The 19,543-nt window shown below is 35.9% G+C and overlaps 4 protein-coding genes across 4 annotated transcripts; 2 read left to right on the top strand and 2 right to left on the bottom strand.

The window, feature by feature from the left end:
* The first annotated feature begins 4,045 nt into the window (after positions 1-4,045).
* LOC130499900 (uncharacterized) lies at positions 4,046-6,358 on the top strand. Its single transcript, XM_056994396.1, has one exon. The coding sequence runs from the start codon at positions 4,200-4,202 to the stop codon at positions 5,874-5,876; it is 1,677 nt and encodes a 558-aa protein (XP_056850376.1). The 5' UTR covers positions 4,046-4,199; the 3' UTR covers positions 5,877-6,358.
* Positions 6,359-10,439: 4,081 nt separating this feature from the next.
* On the bottom strand, positions 10,440-12,656 carry LOC108825996 (probable glycerol-3-phosphate acyltransferase 3). Its single transcript, XM_018599359.2, has 2 exons — positions 11,924-12,656; positions 10,440-11,484 (listed from the first exon to the last, which is right to left on the bottom strand). Exons 1-2 carry the CDS (start codon positions 12,605-12,607, stop codon positions 10,603-10,605), a joined length of 1,566 nt encoding a protein of 521 aa, XP_018454861.1. The 5' UTR covers positions 12,608-12,656; the 3' UTR covers positions 10,440-10,602.
* Positions 12,657-17,430: 4,774 nt separating this feature from the next.
* LOC130499922 (uncharacterized) lies at positions 17,431-18,567 on the bottom strand. The gene has a single exon (XM_056994429.1). The coding sequence runs from the start codon at positions 18,487-18,489 to the stop codon at positions 17,431-17,433; it is 1,059 nt and encodes a 352-aa protein (XP_056850409.1). The 5' UTR covers positions 18,490-18,567.
* A 105-nt stretch (positions 18,568-18,672) lies between these two features.
* On the top strand, positions 18,673-19,302 carry LOC108825048 (uncharacterized). Its single transcript, XM_018598391.1, has one exon. The coding sequence runs from the start codon at positions 18,673-18,675 to the stop codon at positions 19,300-19,302; it is 630 nt and encodes a 209-aa protein (XP_018453893.1).
* The last annotated feature ends 241 nt before the right edge of the window (positions 19,303-19,543 follow it).

Here is a 19,543-nt window from a genome sequence, read left to right as displayed (position 1 = left end):
ATAGCATTGATGTGTATGTATTTCCCAATCGTTTACGAAAATTACGAAGAACATATTTAACGCTGAAGCAGTGTTTTTAAACCCGGACCGAACCGATAGTCGGACCGGGTTCAACCGTGAACCGGACATCAAGCCGAGTTGGGTTAATGCCAAAATCCAATCAAAGTTGAACCGGCTACAAATTCATATTGAACCGTTAAAAATCCGGGAACCGGTGACCCAACGAACCGGTTTAACTCTCGTTCATATAGAAAACAAAAATTTTGTTAATAAAATAATTAGTTTTTTTTTCAAGTCTGTGACGTTTCATAAAGTATTTTATACTTTTCAATGTATTATTTTTTTGGGCGAAATTAATAATTGAAAAATTACATTTGTGTCTTTGATGTTCTCTGCAAATCTTTTACAGTGTACTAAACAATAGAAGATAATGATCAAGAAATTCCTCTTCCATCAAATTTAAACATAGAAAATCAACAACCGTCACAATGTATATATAATTTTTTTTAAAGATGTTAAAAATTTATAGTGATAAAACTTCGGAAAGTAAACTTTAAATATTTTTTTATATTGATTTCGATTTGAACTATTAAATTGTTTTATTACTTTTATTACATTTCAGTTTGTTATTTTCTATTTGTTAAAATATACATATTATATACAAAACATTATTAAATTCAGTTTAGTACATCAAACCCGGTCAAACCCAATCGAACCATGTCGAACCATATTGACCCGTGACCCAAAAAATTTCCGGTTCGCTTGCCGGTCCGGTTTTAAAAACACTGCGCTGAAGCAGATTCTCACGCAAAGTATAAAAAAGATAGTTTTACGTCATTTATATAAAAATGACAAATTCAATGTTATTCAAAGATTAATTTCAAAAACTCATTTAAAAAAATTCACCACAATTGAATTTAACATTTCATAAAGTAATCTCAAATCCACTATTATTGAAAATATTTTAAGTTGTGGAGTTTTAAACTTTTCAAATGATTTTAGAGTGTTTCGGTGAAGATTCTTAGTTAAAAACATTAAAACTCAATTATCATGGTTTTAATTGATATTCTAAAGTTGTTTAACAAAATAACTTTACTCTCTACAATTTATTGAAATCATCTAAAACCTCGTTAAATTTATTTATTTAAACAAATTACCATATAATTTTATATTTTTAAATATACAAATACTTTAATCATTTCTGAAAGTAATAAATCAACTATACTGTCAACATTTGTCATTGAAAATGATTGAAATATTTTTAAATTGTATACTTTAATGTTTTGCATTTATTGGACATATTTTTAAAAATATATATATAGTGAGTTAGTATAAGAAATATTATTAGATTTAAGTTAATTAGTTTTATGCAACATAAGATTGATTGTATTCACTATTAACAAAATAATTAATAAAAATATGTTTAAATCGTCTATATAAGTATTTCTATAATAGCATATGTATATATATATATACATATATATATATATTCTGAATATCTATAATGTAATCTATTATATTGAATTTTTTTCATAAACAAATTATATTAATCCACCTATATAAGATGTGTAACTGTTTTTTTTTGGTAATATACATTAGATTAGGTCATTGTAAGATTACTAGTTTCCTTTAGAACATTTATTAAATAAATTAAAAATAAATTACCAATAACCAATCAAATTAAGAGAATTAATTCTAAACTTTACATATGAATAACATATAAGAAAAATCCAATTAAGTTTCTTCTCAATAATTATATTGGAGGATATTAAATATTTTATGGAAGTATTTCTAGTCTTCAGTATAGTTTATTTTTGGTAATCATATTTTTAGCAAATAATTATTTTGTTGGTTACAATCCAAATAGAAATATAAATTGTTGAGAACTTATTCTATCAGGAGTGTATTCAATATATTATAAACTTAACTAAAACCTAAATAAATAAACGGCCGCTACTTGAACTTGAAAACATGAATAGAGTTGATAACAATATGAACATTACCCTTTCAGAAAACAGAGAAAGAAAAGCGAATTTAGAAGATGGATGAGAACTTCAGAAGTTTCAATTATTTTTTTCTTGTCATCATTTCAATTGGTTATATATATTATGTTCTAGCAATATTGAACGTGCTCCATTGATTTTATTATGTTGTTAATAACATAGATTTTTATTATATAATAAATTATATATTATTATTCATTAAGGATAATATTTTTAAAGTAATTATTAATACATGCATTACTTATAAAAATTTATCATGATAAGTTATTGTTTAAGTTCTCCAAAAATATTAAATCTTAATTTTTTATTTTTAAATACATTAAAATAAATCATTTTCTGATAACAACACAGAATATGTAAAAATTATCTTTTTAGTTTTAAAATATATTTTAATTATTTATAACTTTTATTATAACAGTTTTAATGAATTATCTGGTTTAATAAATTTAAAATTCGTTTTTATTTATCACTAATTTTTATAAATATTAATTTATAATCAATAATCTAATCTAAGAAATCAATTTAATCATTCATTAAGAGTAAAAATAAATTTAGCTACTCTAACTTTTAACGTGAGATCTCTAATCCAAAAATTAACTTCGCAAATAAAAATATGGATTAGCCAAGATTTTAGGGTTTGATCAGTCAAATGCAATGTCAGAATGAATTTTATCGAATTATATATAAGGTTGGACTGCATTCACTCGTGGTGGTACTATTCTGTCAATTCATTTAAATTTGTTGCTCTCGCAAAATATTATTTTGATTTCCTGGTCAAACTAAACCTAGTCATATATTTTAATTACCTTTTTATCATACGCTTTCAATTACTTAATTTTTTTCCGAAGACTGAAACATAATTATTTACTACCATCTACGATAGATTTATTTTTTAAAAGTTTAATTATTTTCTTTTTCTGTAATTTATATATAGCTCTATATATCACTGTAGAGAGTCATAGTTTTTTCATATAACAATTAACATTGCAGTTCAAGAAACCATCTAAGGTATTTTACATAGATCTAGATATAAAAAGAGAATTTATCATTTTTCGATCCAATTCAAAAGTGAGAAGACAAAAAAAGTTTATGGATAGATTCAGAATAAAGAGAGTTTTGTCTGTCTTCGAGATTTCTATCGAGATCTTGATAAATTTGTGCGGTTTATTTTTTCATAAATATATATATATATATATTGATTTTGGTATTGCATATGTAATCTTAATTTTGTCTTAATTTAATAACATATTCTAAATTTATGTATTAAGTAGATCTTAATCCATCCATTTGCTATGTTCTTTTTCTAGGGTTTCAAAACTCTGTTTTGTGGAGTTTTGTTTAAGAAAAATATTTTATGAGTAAACTATTTACCTCTATAGGATAAAAATTTATATAATAAAGATAGAAACAATTTTGAACAAAAAAAGATTGAAAAAAATATTTGTATCTCATTCTCATTCCTATATTACATCATCATATTAATGGTTTTGCATATTTGCATTCATTTATATTTTGCAGTTTGAGTTTTGTTGGTTTAAAATTTTGGGGTCTTAAAACTAAACTGTGTCCAATATAGTTTTATTTTTTATTCGGTCTATTTATTTCTTCCAAGTTTAGAATTTAACAGAGTTATAAAAATTATAATTAATCAACTTTGAATTAATACTATAATTTGTATGTTTATTTATTGATATTTGATATAAACAATTGATCAAAGTTTTATAAGTTTTTTTCCATTCCTATCCTTTCTATTTAATTAATTCCCAAGTGTTTTCATGTTGTTTTATATAGTTATTTTAATACAAAATGAGTTGGGCTGTTATCTAAATACATTATATCAAAACAGCCTAATGAATAATTGAATATACATTATCTATTAGTTTTGATTTTAAATTTTGTAATCAAACAACCTTATGATTGGATAGAATCTACACATGCTTCATTTTGATATGTAATCTCATTAAGGTATCCGCACTGGTGAGTTTTTTCACCAAAATCTTTCATAAATTATATTAAAATTCAATTGAAAAATCTCTCGAAGATTCATGCCACAATCTTTTTTTTCTTTTTCCTGTAACTAACACTCATTATACCCTCTTTGCTGCTCTTTCAGTAACTTGACCGTGTTTGTTTCCTTGGAAAAGCTCTAATTTTTTTTTTGGTGTTCTTCTTTACATTAATATAAATAGGTGAATAATGAAAGGGACTCAAAAGACGCATTTCAAACCCACAAACATTGAGCTCCTCAACATCCTTGAGGCAAGAATCGTAAGAGACGAAAGATGTAGTTTCATAACCGACATGCAGAGTCTGTACGAGAGAGAGCCGTGGCTTCTACAGCACGTAAGACATGTTACGTTCAAAGACAACGAATGGTTTTACTTCGTGAGGAGGAATAAACGTCCAGGGATGACAGCTGACTCGAAGAGACCGAGCAGAAAGGTTGCTGAGTCAGGTATGTGGAAGACGACTGGTATGGTGATTCAGGTAAAGAATCAAGATGGAGTTATCGTCGGTTGTAGGAAGAATATAAGCTTCAAAGCCGATTGCGATACAGTGAAAGATGGGATCACGACTGGTTGGACGATGCATGAGTTTATTTTAGATAGACCGTGGTTTCAAGAAGTGGTTCTCTGTAGAATCCGGTTTTTTAAGCGTAAAGACAATGCTCAATATGCTCCAAGATTCTTACCTATAGTGATTGGACGTGAACGGGAAGACAGTATTCATCATGGTGTCGCTGCTGCTGATGAAGAACTTCAATACGTGGACGCTCCGGTGGAGACTCATCAAGATCAAGGCATGGAGCAGTGGACTGGATCTTGTTCTCATGAGGTTGCCTCATACTTGGCTAGTCAGCAGATTAGGGCACAAGACTTAAACTATCCAATGTTGAATGGAGGCATGATGCAGCATCAAGACTTTGGGCAATATGGTCAAGGTTTAGGACAAGAGACGACGGATTCTCTGCAGGTTCCAATGATGATGAGTCAAACCTTCAACGATAGACAACAGTGGAATGGGTATTCTGGTTCATCCTCGGCTAATCAAGACATGGCTCCAGTGACACAAGACATGGCTGTTCAAGGTCAACAACTATCAGTGAATGGAAGCATGGAGCAACACCAAGACTCTGGTTCTTTTGGTCAGGTATCAGGAAAACTTTTAGGTCAGCAGCAAAATCATATTCGTGGAGGACAAGCAAGCTCTGTCTCACTTATGGGGGACCACCAGCAGCAATGCCAGAACCTTTTTGGGGGACATGTGACGGATCCTTCACACTCGGCTCAAGCCAAGGAGCAGCAGCAGGAACTGAATGGGTATTTTGGTCAATACTCAGTTCAACCATATGATCAAGGCATGATGGAGAATCATGACTTTGGCTCTTCTGCTCTAGGTTTTGGACAGAATAATGATCTCTCAGCTCCCATAGAACTTGTTTCTCAGCAAAAAGATTTGGGAGAAGACTCAAACTTATCTCTTACTCAACAGCAAAACCAGACGGTTCCTACGAAGACTCAACAACTACAGCGTGGCAGTGTCACTGATCAGCTACATACTGAGGCACAAGACAATGTTCCTTTGATTAATCAAACCATGGAAGCACAAGCCACAGGCCTTCCAGCGAACCAAGGTATAGATGAGTCACATGGAGGCATTGTTGGCTCTCCTACTTTTAGCCAATTGTATCAAGAACTTCTTGGAGAGGAAGAGATGGATTCAGAGATGGATGACATTAGGAATGACTTTTTGAATGAGGAATGGGTTCAAAAGCTTGGTAAAAACACACCAGAGGAAGAAGCTGAGTTAATGGATGATTCCACAAACTGTGAAACTTTTGAGTCTTTCTTGGACTCCTTATTGTCCAAGTAAAAACAATGTAGTTTAAAATTCCTTATCATTCATGGATTCATGACTCATTAGCAGTTTGAATAAACTAAAAAAACTTTTGTGTTTATGTGATTTAGGTTTGACAATATGTCCCATTACATCTATGTGAATGTCAATTATACTTGTCGAACCATACCAATATTTTTTTAAAAGAATGTTAAACTTATTCAAGCAAAAAAAAAATCTTTTTTTATATTTGTTGTTGCATTGTATCTAAGTTTTTGTTTAGAAATAAAGCACTATCTTTTCTCTGTGTTGTGTCAAACCGGATCAGTATTTAGTATGGTTGGTTAATGAAACAGAGCACTAGTGTTGTTCTTAGAACTAAGTGCTGAAATGTACAAAGCTGGGGTTTCAGAAACATGGAAGCTTACATTATATTTGCCTTAGCAGAATTTCTATGGTTCTCTCAGGACAGAACCTGGCTTGGCTTCACCATTGCCTCTCTTCAGTCCCTTGCCAAATTTTTTTTGTTCTCTAGGTAAAAAGTCTTAAAGATTGACATAACATGACTTGACAAATTCTTTAATCTGTGGTACTATCAAGAAGCAACCATAGAGATTGGCCAGGTGAAAGAATGTTTATACACACATGCATCTTACCCAACCAAAAACAATACACTATCCGTTTCTAATACATGACGTTTTAGAGATTTTTTTTTTCTTTTCAAATTAGATTTAATCTTTTCTTTGTTATATGACTATTTGTCTCCTGCCGCCTATTTTATTAATGGGTAGAATGTGTCTGGATGAATAATTAATGATGTTTTGGTTTAAAATTATAAAAATTAAATGGTTTTTTAATCCATTTGCACAATCTGAGGGATTGGTTACTTGGACAACATGCTACTTTTGTCTACACACAGTTCTTGTTCAACCTTGCAAGATGGGTCAAAGACAGTTATGGAGACTACTAGTGATGTTGACATTACAAAATGATATTAGCTCAGAAATAGATCAATTGTGTTTCTCTTTTGAGTATTCTATATATTCTCATCATCACTCTCACATAACATAACATGTCAATCTGATTGCGTTCTCTAAAAGGGTAACATAAAATCAAATAAAACTCACTAACTACACCTAATTTGTAACCATCAACTTCTTTGTTTACCGTCAAAGGCTATAAACAAGAACAGAACTAAAGTCGTCCTGTCTCAAACTGATCAGTGATAGTTTCCAACAACCTAAACCAAAAAAAATAGTTTATCTCTTTGTGAAAACGACATCAGAGAAAACGCTGACCTTGGAGTTTGAGTGAAACCACGCCATATTCACCGGAGACAACGTCGACGTTCTCAAAGGCGAAATGAAGCCGTAGAATCTTGGAGCTTCCAGCCGCCATCATCGTCGTGGCCACAAAAAAAAAAGACAAAACTAAAGATAGAATAAAATATAAATTGCAGACTAGGTCCTTTAAATTTAAATGCTCTTTAACTATAAAATTGCCGACTGGTCCTTTTAGTTTTAGAAGCTCATTGATTTTGTGAAACGGTGGACCCAACTAATGGGGGTGGACCCAACTAATGGGCCGATAGACTTAAATGACAACTTCTAACCTTATGACCCTGTCCATTAAAACAAGAAAGGCACGTGTCAGTTACCATTTTGTAACTTTCTTATTGTGTTGAGTAACAACTAACAAATGTTGGACTTTTTCAATATATGTGTTGTGACCAATTAACGCACACGTGTCGACACAGTTATGTTTAGACAATGCGACAGTGATGGCCACCACTAGGGGTGGGCATTTTATCCGTGAAATTTGATTCGGTTCGTTATCCGTTACTATTCGATCCGAAAATTCCGAATATCCGTAAGCTTTCGAAGCAAAGCAAATACTAAAATTCAATATCCGTTAATATCGAAGCAAATCACAAATACTAAAATTTTGGGAAGCGAATATCCGATCCGATCCGTCAATATATAAATACATGTATATTTTGATTATATTTAAAATTTTAATTGTATAAAATTATTATTCTAACATATGATTTGACAGATTCTATTCATATTATTACTTATATAAAAATATTACATAAAAGGAAAAAAACATTTATGACAATTATAATTTTTTTCTTCAGTTTTGTGTTATTATAATTGTTAATTAAGTTTAAAATTTTACAAAATATGTAGATTCATTGTATCTTTTAATTTTTATCCTTTATATCATGCAAAAAAAAATATTTTCCAAAAAAAATTTGTATCAAATTTTTAAGATTATTTGTATTAATCAAAACAAATGAGATATCCGTAAATATCCGCAAATATCCGCAAATATCTATTTATTTTCCGGATATCCGTTTTTCCGAATATCCGTATTTTTCCGAATCAAAGCAAATCGGAAAATTAGATATCCGTAACATTCGAAGCAAATCACAAATACCTTCAAAAACCCGGATATCCGATCCGTGCCCAGGCCTAGCCACCACCACCATGGAACATATCTAAATCCGTAAGCTCCATTACATATATGGGCCAGAGACGAAATGATTTCTGCTGTACACAACACAATATTTATTGTTTCAGAATATTATAACATATCATATTAGACCACCTATCAAGTGAACTTTTTTTTAATAACTGTCGGGTCCCAGGCTTCGCCCAAACTAATCCCATGAGACCGACAGCAACCCACGTATTCTTTTGATTTAACGTTAATTCTGATGGTCACCGCATATCGAACCCAAAATGCTTCCTCTTTAGCGCTTACGATTGGACCAACATGTAGTGATTAACCTATCAAGTGAATGTCGACTAGAAATTTCCTTATATATTATTAGACAAGTATTACAACATTTTTGTTATGACATGTATCATCACTATAATATTTTCTAAAAGTTCAAGAAAATATATTTTGGTACATTTAAATTTATACTAAATTTTTCTTAAATTAACCATAAAATAAAATATTAGTGATCTCATTCTTTCTTAAAATAAAAGTTACAAAATTAAATATGACTAAAACATATATGAGAATTAATGATTTAGAATAATAAAAATTTGATAAAAATTTGTATACCATTTACCATTTTGTTTAATTTTATATTATTAAAATAAATTAACCAATCAAATTAATTATAAAATAAAATTTAGATTTTCTGTATATTTTAATTTTTGAAAATAACTAAATTACTAAATTGTTAAAAATCTTACATTGAAAATTTTGTGACCAATGATTTAAAATTTTCTTATGGAAACATGCAAATGACTAAAATAATATGAATATGAAGTCTCATTTAATAAATATTAATTAAAATAAATATATAATTTAATATATTTTAAATTAAACTATAAACATCTAATATACATAACTATTTTTACCAACGAATATACATGATTTATTATTTTTTTGCTCAAGTTAGGTTTTTTCTTACTTTTCTAAATTCCATTAAAAACTGCTTTACAAAAAAAAACATTACACGCTTTTTTCTGTGCAAGACTAAGAAAAACTTAGAATGCAGAATAGACTAAGAGCGACGTAAGCTTAATGGGAAATGCATTTAAAACATTACAAGCATGCATGTCGTCGTAGCGACGTCCATCCTGCATAGAATGTAGAATGGCTTATCCTCTGAATCATCTTACGTTGAACAATGACATGATGATTCTAGCGGTCAAAGAAAAAAACTAAATGTACAGACGTACCGTTTCTTCTTTCTTTCACGGCAGTTCAATTTTTTTAATCTTTTGCGGAGAGGTGCAATCAAACTCGTATTCAAAACTCGTATTCAAAGAGTTTGCAGAAGTGGCAACGTGAACGACGTTGACAAATCTGCACAACTATAGGTACAGTTATACCAACCATATATATTTTTTTTTAACCACATGCATATTTATATATATATACACACAAGGCGGGGTCTATGCTTATATATGATTTTAATAAGTTTTGGTTACATTAATTATTTGGACTAGACCGATGTAACATTTATGATGCATGTGCCTACTGATACAACGTACAAACTAAAAAAATATTATGACGTGTCCGAATAAATATAAATGATTGCTAAATACTAAATAATTTGTATTCTATTTTTTACTATTATTAGGTATTGTGGACCATTGTTTATAAATGTACCACAACGGCAAAAGCAAGAACATCTGTATATATATTATGATCAGGGCCGGATATTTAAGAGGTACAAACAAATTTGGGACTATATATGACCTATATATAATACTAGTTTTTAAGAATTTGAATCAAAACAAATGTTCTATCTAACTGTGCTCAGAACTTGTATTAAAATATCAAAGTATAAAGATACGATCACCAAGAAATAAATAGTTTTTTTAAACTGAAAAGGGTTAAACTCTGATCTATTAAAGATACAGACTTAATCCACGGATGAAAGATGCAGTCCATTAATAAATTCTTTTTCGGATATTCAAATGAATCCTAAAATATGTACCCTTATTTGTACGGTGAACCGATGCATCGTGAAATAGTTTCCTCTGGTAAAATTCGAACTCGCTACTTGGATAGATGTACGAGTTCAGTCCTTACCATTGGACTACGATTATCCGTTCGAAATAGATAGTTACATACATTTACGCATCATTATTTTTTAAACATAGATAGTTACATAAATTTACGCATCATTATTTTTTAAAACATTTACGTAACACTATAATAAAATATATAAAAATCAATGAAGCATTTGGTTACTTTACACCGAAAATTACACACTCAAATCCTGAGAACATATTTAATTTTTCTTCACAACGCCATTATTACCAGCCAAGATCAAATACTTGTCTTTTCTAGTGAGATTGGTGCATTCAAAATCCAATGCCTTCCCAATCGCGCTCTGAACATGATTAGCCACTTCAAACTTCAACTTCCCATCAGGATCCTGACACATGACACCGGGGACAGGGTCAAGAAACTGGACTGTGTAGGTCGGATAAGGATCCATGAGGAAGAAGAGAGGGTCCAATGCCTTGAGACCACTTGCCGTTGTACCATAGAAGAAGGTTGCGGGTGACGTAACTGCCACGGGAACGATGACGTCACTAATCTCGGCGAACAAAGGACTAAACCTTAGCAAGTAAGGTTCTCTACAAGTGGTTCCTTCAGGACAAACAACGAGATCTCCTTCGGTCAATAGTTTCTTCATGGCTTGCCCGTCGCTGACCCGATCACGGTTCAGTCTAACGGTTTTGATGGGAGCTAGAATCTCGGAGACTCTACTCAAACTGTACGTAACTGTTTTGATGTTTTTCTCCTTTAAAGAGAATCCAACGTAGAGAGGGTCCAATAAAGTTCTGTGGTTGCACGCAAAGAGACAACCTTTGCGTTCACTAGAGTTTAACTTTTGAGATGAGACGTCGTCGATCTGGACGGTCAGTCTGCAACCGAAGAAACATAGGATTGGGATTGATAATGTGTAAGGGATGCAAAGAGAGACAAAGAGCCTGGCTGCTGCGGCTAAGACTGCGAATGGACCCCACATGAACAAGGCCAAAGTGTTCATTAGGGTTGGTCTGATTGCGAGACGACCATCATGAAAGATCAGTGGTTTAGGGTATTGGCTTTTTGGTAGGGTTTGCCACTTTCTCTTGTCGGATCTCTTCACACAATAAATCTCCTGTTAAAAGGATACAGTTAAGTAAAATCAGTTGAGTATAACATGTAAACAATGAATGAAAATACCTAACATGCTCAGTTTTTAAAGTATTGAAAATTCAAAACCACAAGTTGTATTTCAAAGTCATGGCTAATAACTACGTATGCAGATTCTGTCGTCGCTTCATATTCGTATTTAATGATGTAAAGAGGCCATGATCTGTTTTTGTTGCTTTCTATGTTTATATTTCGTTTTTGCAATTAATAGAAATCTAATGTAAGGTGTGTCTCTTTCAACCTCACCACTTTTAACTATTTATATCCTAATGTCGCTTTTACTAATTTTATCCTAATGTCGCTTTTACTATTTAAATGATATTTCCATTGATGCGTCATTATAACATAAGATATGTTGTAAAAGATGTTTGAAGAAAATATAAATAAAATTACGGAATACGGACCTGGCAAAACTGAGAGAATAGATATCGGTGAAGAGATGTGTTATAGGAAGTTATACCAATAACACGACCAGTGTTTAGTCTCTCTTTACGAACCAACTCATCAAAGACAAGATCATGTTTGGTCTTATCCTCCATGATTCCTAAGTAATAACCACCAACGACCTTCATTTTTCTACCCACAACAACTTCAACCTCTAAGTAGTCTCTCAAGAACCCTTCAATCATAACTTGAGGAAGGTCATAACTCACAACGATTCTCTTCCCTCCTTTCCTTAACACTTTGAACATATCAAGTCCGACATCTTCTAAGAAGTGTTTAGGCAAAACCGCTCCCCCCGCTCTAAAACTATCTTTCTTGACCCCAAAGAAGCTCACCATTACCATCACTTTGACACCCATTTCGTGGCTTATCATCAAGGTTATTAATGGGTATAGAATGAAGAGGATAAATGACCTTATCACCCCTCCCGCCTCGAATGCTACTAGCATGAAGTAAGGGAAGAGAGACTCGGATTTGAGAAGAGCTCTTTCTAAGTTGAAGATCAATGTGTCGCGTGATAGGTCAGACTGAAATAGTGAAGAAGGGCATTTTTGGTATTTTGGTTTAGGATTCCGGTATCGCCGGAGGATAAACCGGTAGAAAAGACAGACAAGAGATTGAAAAACTGAAATCTTAACTGCCATTTTTGTGTGTGACTGCAGAAAGCCTTTCTTTCTCTATGTTGTGTTTGGTCTTAGACAATGCATGTCATCAGTGAACAAGTTGATGGGGTATTTATATAGCAAAACCATGACAAAATTACCCATCAACGTGTTGAGTATTTACGGGAAAATGCCATTGATGGTTAACGTACAGCTTGCATGATTATGCATTAAATGAGATTACCAAATAAACATGTGAGTAGTATATTTGAAAAGTATAAGTACGCGTGTCTGCGTCGACAATTTTCATTTCCTCGCAGTGCGTCAAAGTTTGTGTATAATCGGAGGTTAACACACCCTGTACATAAGTACGTGACTACAAGTCTTGTTCCACTTGTGTCTATTCAAATGCTATCATCATTCTTTTTTAATTAACCTGGATATTTCACATGCCTATGAAAAAGTTCAGACTAATTTCTAAATAAAGGTGCTGTCCATAGATAAATAAATTTCCGACTATTCAAATGCTATCATCATTATTCAACAAAGCAAAACTGAAATGTCATTAGATATACTGTATATCATATATGTACTTTTACAAATACTATTTGATGGAGATCCGTTTAATATTGCGTGTTATTCTCTAGGAGTGCTTATTTCTTATTTTAATTTCAAACTACTATTATATCTCCAAGTTGGAATGTTTCATTAAATTGTTAGAAAGTCAAAGAATTTCATTTGACTAAACTATAACTAGTAATGGAAATGTCATAAGACAAGTAAGTATTTTAGATATTGATTGATGTGTTACAATAGTATTTTAGATATTGATTGATGTGTTACAATAGTTATAAAGTACAATAACTTAATTTGAATAACCTAAAACTAACGATGGAGAAATCATAAGACTAGAGTATCAGATATTGATAGATGTATTAGGACAAGTTGATTAATCAAAGGGTCCACTTACATACAAATTACTGAAAATTTTGGATTATCTTGTAACCATAATTTTTTTTTTTTTTTTTTTTTTTTTTTTTTTGCTAAATATGTAAATATCATTAAAAATGAAAGATTTGTCTACAAGAGCAGCTAATCTATACAAATCAAAACCCTGGCAAAAAGAAAGTAAAAAACAGGGGGGTTGATATACTAAAAATCTAAGGAAGCTCAAAAGAGGATCATGTTATATCCTTGTGCGGGACTTAAAGGATCAGATAAGCCATCTACACATGAGGTCCCTGAATCTCTTCTTGGTCCTCTGGGCAGATATGGAGTTAATGACCTGCCTGTTGATGTCTTTAAACTCAACTAACGGTGGAATAAGAGACTGGTTGTGCAGCATGTTGTTTCGCTGTCTCCAAACAGAATAAACCATAGCTTGGACTACAAGCATCCTTAAGACAGCAGGAGCTCCTGTTGTAGACAAACACGCCCATTCCATAAGGTGGGACCAGTTGTTGAAGACAGGCACAATGCATCGAAGTCTGACCCTGATCTCAGCCCACAGAGTTAAGACGTACGGACAGTAGAGCATCAAATGGTCCCTTGATTCTGGAAGATTTGAGCATATGCAACAGCTTAGAGGGACCTGCATCCCCCAGGACGACAAACGATCACGGGTTGGGAGCCTGTTTAAGTTTGTTACCCACATTTGGAAAGCGTGCTTCGGTGTGGCGCTAGAGAACCAAATGTACTTTGCCAATCGCTGGATTGTGCCTCTTGGTCTTAGTGCCTCCCAAGTCATGGTGGAAGAAAAAGATGTATAGGAGACATGTCCTATGACCCAGCTGAATGAATCCTGTCCCATTTCCACGGAGGGCAGTTGTAATGTAGACAAGAATGTGTGAAGAGTAACTTCATGGTCTGATCTAGGATGAGGAAGCCTCCAGCCGCTCGCGTTACAAGCTTCTGCTACAGAGGAATCTATTGGGGTTCTGAGCCTACGGGTTCCTGCCTGGCCAAAAACGTTTATCAGCGGTCCCAAGGGTGTCCAATTGTCGAACCAGAAGCTTGTGTCTTGACCATTTTTAATCTCACTGAACAAGAAACGAGAGGCTAAGTCTCTTAACCGTAAGAGGCAACGCCAGTTCCAAGTTTGCGTTTGAGATTCTTGGAGAGCCCAGAATTGGTACGACGAACGGCAGTGGTGCGTTTTATGCCAAGCCACCCAAAGAGAGTCGCTACCAGAGAAAAGTAGCCAGATGAAGCGCAAGAGCAAAGCAGTATTCCAACTTCTAAAGCTTCTAAGACCAATACCCCCTTCCTCTTTTGGCAAACACACCGTCTTCCAAGAGACCTTGGCCTGAACTCGTCTATCGATAGAGCCTGACCAGAGAAAACGCGAGCATAGCGACTCGATCCTGCTGATACAACCTTTAAGTAGAGAGAAAGTGGAGATCCAAAAAACAACCATTCCAGTAATAACTGTCTTTAACAGCAGCGCTCGACCAGCGAAAGACAGTGACTTTGTTGCCCAGAAATTGAATTTGCTGTTTAGCTTATCAATCAGGGGTGAGTACTCTGAGATCTTTAGCTTTCGGTGCATAAGCGGGAGGCCTAAGTAGCGTATAGGTAACGTGCCAGTAGAAAATCCGTAGACTGCCAGCTCGTTTGCTTCTACTTGGTTCAATCCAGCATGGAATAACTGAGTCTTGTCTCTGTTCATATACAGGCCTGACCAACCTGCAAAATCCTCAAGGGTTTCATTTATACCATGGAGAGACGAGCCGCTACCATCGAAGAAGATCATCACATCGTCTGCAAACATAAGGTGAGATATCCCCAGATCCTCGGTGTGAGGATGATACCGGATATAACCCGAGTTATAGCGAGCTCGTAAGAGACCTGAAAACGCTTCCATAGCTAGCACAAAGAGATAGGGAGAAAGTGGGTCTCCTTGTCGCAGACCTTGAGTACTCTTGAAGAATCCTCCCGTATGTCCATTGACTGAGATAGAGAAGGAAACCGTGCTGATACAGGTGTAGATCCAGTTAATAAATTTTTCTGGCACTGCAATTGCTCTCAGAGAGGCGACAACAAAATCCCATCTGATGGAGTCAAAAGCTTTTTTTAGATCTACCTTCAGCATTCCACTCGACTCAACCGCGTTGGTGTTGTACCCATGGATGATCTCAGTAGCTAGTAGAACGTTTTCAGAGAGGAGGCGGCCTGGTATGAAAGCAGATTGAGAGTGCCCAACCGCCATGCTAATAACTTGCTTGAGCCTATCAGCAAGGAGTTTTGAGATCACCTTATATATAGTATTCAAGCAAGAAATAGGCCGGAAATCCGTTGTCTTAGAGGCGTTAGGAATTTTGGGAATGAGGACGAGGTTGGTAGCGTTTAACTGTTTCAGTAGCGATCCGGAGGAGAAGAACTCTGATACTGCAGCAATAACCTCACCTCCCACAATAGGCCAAGCACTCATAAAGAACTCCGGGGAGAAACCGTCTGGTCCGCTAGCTTTATTACGCGGCAGTGAGAAGAAAGCTGTTCGTATTTCCTCAGCAGTGAAGGCCATAACCATAGATGCTTGCTGGTCAGCTGAGCAAGAAAACTGAAACAGGCTTGAGATGTCATCTTGAATAAACAAAGGCGGATCGACAGGTTTACCAAGGAGTTGGGAGAAGTAGTCAATGCATAGATTCTGAATGTCAGACTGAGATTCAAATCTTTGCCCACTTGCATCCTCAAGATAGTGAATATGGTTCTTGGCTTGCCTTGAATTTGCCATACGGTGATAATACGGTGTGTTACGGTCACCAACTTGCAACCAGGTAACCCTAGAGCGTTGGTAAAAGAAAGATTCTTCGGCCGTTGACAACTTAATCCACTTCTCCTGGAGGTTCAGTTCTACAGCTGCGTTGGCGATTGAAGGATTATTTAGAGTGCGGACCTGAGCAGTGGCTAAAGCATCAGCAGCTTCTTTGACTCTTTTTTCAATATCAGAGTAATTGTCTTTGCTAAACTCCCTGATTTTCTTCTTCAAGCTCTTTAGCTTTTTGACGACTCTGAACATAAAGTGTCCGGAGGCTTGATACGAGAACCAGTGATTAGCTACAAGCGGGAGGAAGTTCTCATTTTCCAGGAGATAATTGAAGAACCGGAAGGGTTTCTTCTGCCTTGGGTTCCCAGATTGGAGAGATAAGCTCATAGAGGCATGGTCAGAGAATGCTGGTTCCCCAAAGAAAGCCAAAGATAGAGGGAAAGCCAGAAACCATTCTTCATTGACTAAGATCCTGTCGAGCTTCTTGGCAATAGGTTCAAGAGGCCTCTTATTCCACCAAGTATTAGAGGAGCCTCTGAAGGTTAAGTCAACGAGGCCAGACTGAATTAGAGTATCAGCAAACAGACGGGTTGGGAGATCAACATTGGGACTAGCAGAAACAGAGTTTTCCTCCGGTCTTAGAACCTGGTTGAAGTCTCCTAGCACAACCCACGGTTTCCCTGATAGACGCTGGTCGTTAGATAGAGTGATCAACTCATCCCAAAGATCCCGTCTGACAGATTCATCCGTTGAAGCATAAACAAAAGAAACGACCATAGGAGTAGGCGAGTCAGGGAGCTGGACCTCGCAGGAGATCAGTTGCAGAGATTTGTGAAAGACGTCCACCTTCACACTAGGATGCCACAGAATCCAAATTTTTCCTAGTTCCGAAAAAGAGTAATTATTATCGAAAAGCCAGCCCGGTAACACAGCATGGACAAGCTTCTGCTGCTTCTGCTGCTTGACATGGGTTTCGATCAAACTTCCAAAGAGAAAATTATTTCGCCGCATAAAATGCTTAAAGCCGCTACGATGCGTTGATTTATTGAAGCCACGCACATTCCAACAAAAAATTTCTGTACACATAAAAAAGATATTAGTTTTTTTTGGGACCTCTGTCCCGACCAAGCCTGGTCATGTGTCTTGTTTTTACTGGGGTGTACTGCCCTTCTTCAACTTCAGAATCGGAGGAGAGAATGTCGTCAGAGTCAGATTCAACTTCAGAGACTGAAGTATTACCAGCAGCCTTGCTTGTTCCAGCCTGATCTCCATTAAGCTGAGCCATAACTGCGGGTTTAGTAGAAGGGGTTTTAGCATATGGGACGTCTGTGATGGCAATGCCTTTGTCCTTTTCAGGACCCGGAGGACGGCCTCTGGATTCGTGGCGAGGGGGAACAGACTTATCCCTAGGAACACCTGCAGGCTTAAGAGTTGAGGCATGACGCCTGGGGCGCTTAGTCTTCTTGCTGTCGGGTCCCCGAGTCCGAGTGCAGGCCTCAGTGGAGTGAGCAGTCGATTTGCAGGTGTTGCAAGTAATAGGAGCAGATGGACAGCGCTTAATGTTGTGCCCAATCTCCTTACAGTGTGAGCAGACAGGGGGCATCCATGGACTGGAGACAATCACTCTACTGATATCACCAGACTCGAATTGCACATTAACCGCTTCCGGAAGAGGCTGCCTTGGGTCGATGATAGTGAGCACTTTCGCTACTTCCAGATTTGTTTTATTTGCTGTTGTAGGGTGAAGGTATTTGGGTTCTCCAACCAGGCCGGCGATCCTTTCTAATCCATCCTCGTTGAAGAACTGTAGCGGAACGTTGCGGAGTTCGAGCCAGATCGGAGCAGAAGAAAGGGACGGTTTCTCAGGCAGGTTTCCGGGCTCCCAGTGAGCAACAAACATCGTTTGGCCCTCGATTTGCCAGAGGCGTTGTTTAACAACATGGTTTCGAGTGCCGACGTTGGGGATGCGAAACAAGAAAGCGTTGCCTTCCAGTTTAGAGACTGTAATGTCTTTATATTGCTTACTCCAAATTCCATTAACAATAGTGTGAATGAGGCTTTGCGCAGGCGGATCCGAGTAGAACTGGCCAATAACAAAAGCTTCCCAAGACTTTTTGTTCTTCTCAATGATAGAGTTTGGGATTTTGACACACATTTCGCCAGAGGGTAGAGTAAACGGAGTTCCTTTCTTCTCCAATTTCTGTCCTTTTTCTTTGAACAAACCAACCCATTGGTCAGACTCCAACGGCGAAAAGTGAGTTCGTTCGCATCTCATCTCCGGCGTCTCTCCCGGCGTCGGAATCCGGCGCCAATCAAAGCGTCTTCTCTGCCTTTCCTCATGACGAAGAAGAAGAAGTCTAAGCGCGGGCTCTCCGGCAAGAGCACCTCGTCTTCCCCTTCTTCCTCTGCCTCGACTCAATCCTCTGGCGCAACTAAGCAAGTCTCCGACAAGTCTCTTGCTGGCTCGCCACCGAAGAAGCTTGACCTCGCAGCCGCTGTAACAGATGGCTCGGTTGACCTTCAAATCCCGGATCTGGCTTTGGAATCTAGGGTTTCAGAACAAATCACAAAAGGCGATTCCAAGCAGGCTGCCGACAAGACATCTGCTAGTAACCCCTCGAAACAGCTTGACCTCGTAGCCAGCAAAGTAGTTGACTCGGTTGACCTCCCACCCATGGACCTGCCACTGGAGCCTAGAACTTCAGAGCAGCTCTCACCAAAAGAAATTGAGGCTCCCACCAAGGAGTTGCTCTCGAATATCCCAATTCCGGCGGTTGCACAAGACGGTGTAACCACAGAATCTCAATCTGCGCAAACTGCCCCGACGGTGAACCCAGAAAATGAATCAGCGACTGCCCGCCCTGCGACCCCACCGGCTTCAGCTCCTGTTAACTTGACAACCACCCACGTTAATCTTGTAACCATAATGAGAGTGGAAAAACTGTCCTACAAATATTCGAATATCTAAATATTAATTGTTGGTCCAAAATTAATTGTTAATCAAACGAATGTGGTCCAAAAACTTAAAGATCCAATTAATATTGCACCACTTATTACAAATATATATATGTACTTCCGGAACTAATTCCGGGTATATGAGAATCTAAGCTTGGAAATGACAAGTACACTGGTTTTTTCCATATTTTAGAAGGTGATTTTCTTGAAAAAATAGCAGTACCTTTAGTATACTTATAGAGTTATCTCTTTAG

This window comes from Raphanus sativus, chromosome 9, assembly GCF_000801105.2.
Source record: "Raphanus sativus cultivar WK10039 chromosome 9, ASM80110v3, whole genome shotgun sequence".
NCBI lineage: Eukaryota > Viridiplantae > Streptophyta > Magnoliopsida > Brassicales > Brassicaceae > Raphanus > Raphanus sativus.
The sequence above is the reverse complement of the archived record's forward strand: the minus strand, read 5'-3'. Positions and strand labels throughout refer to the sequence as shown.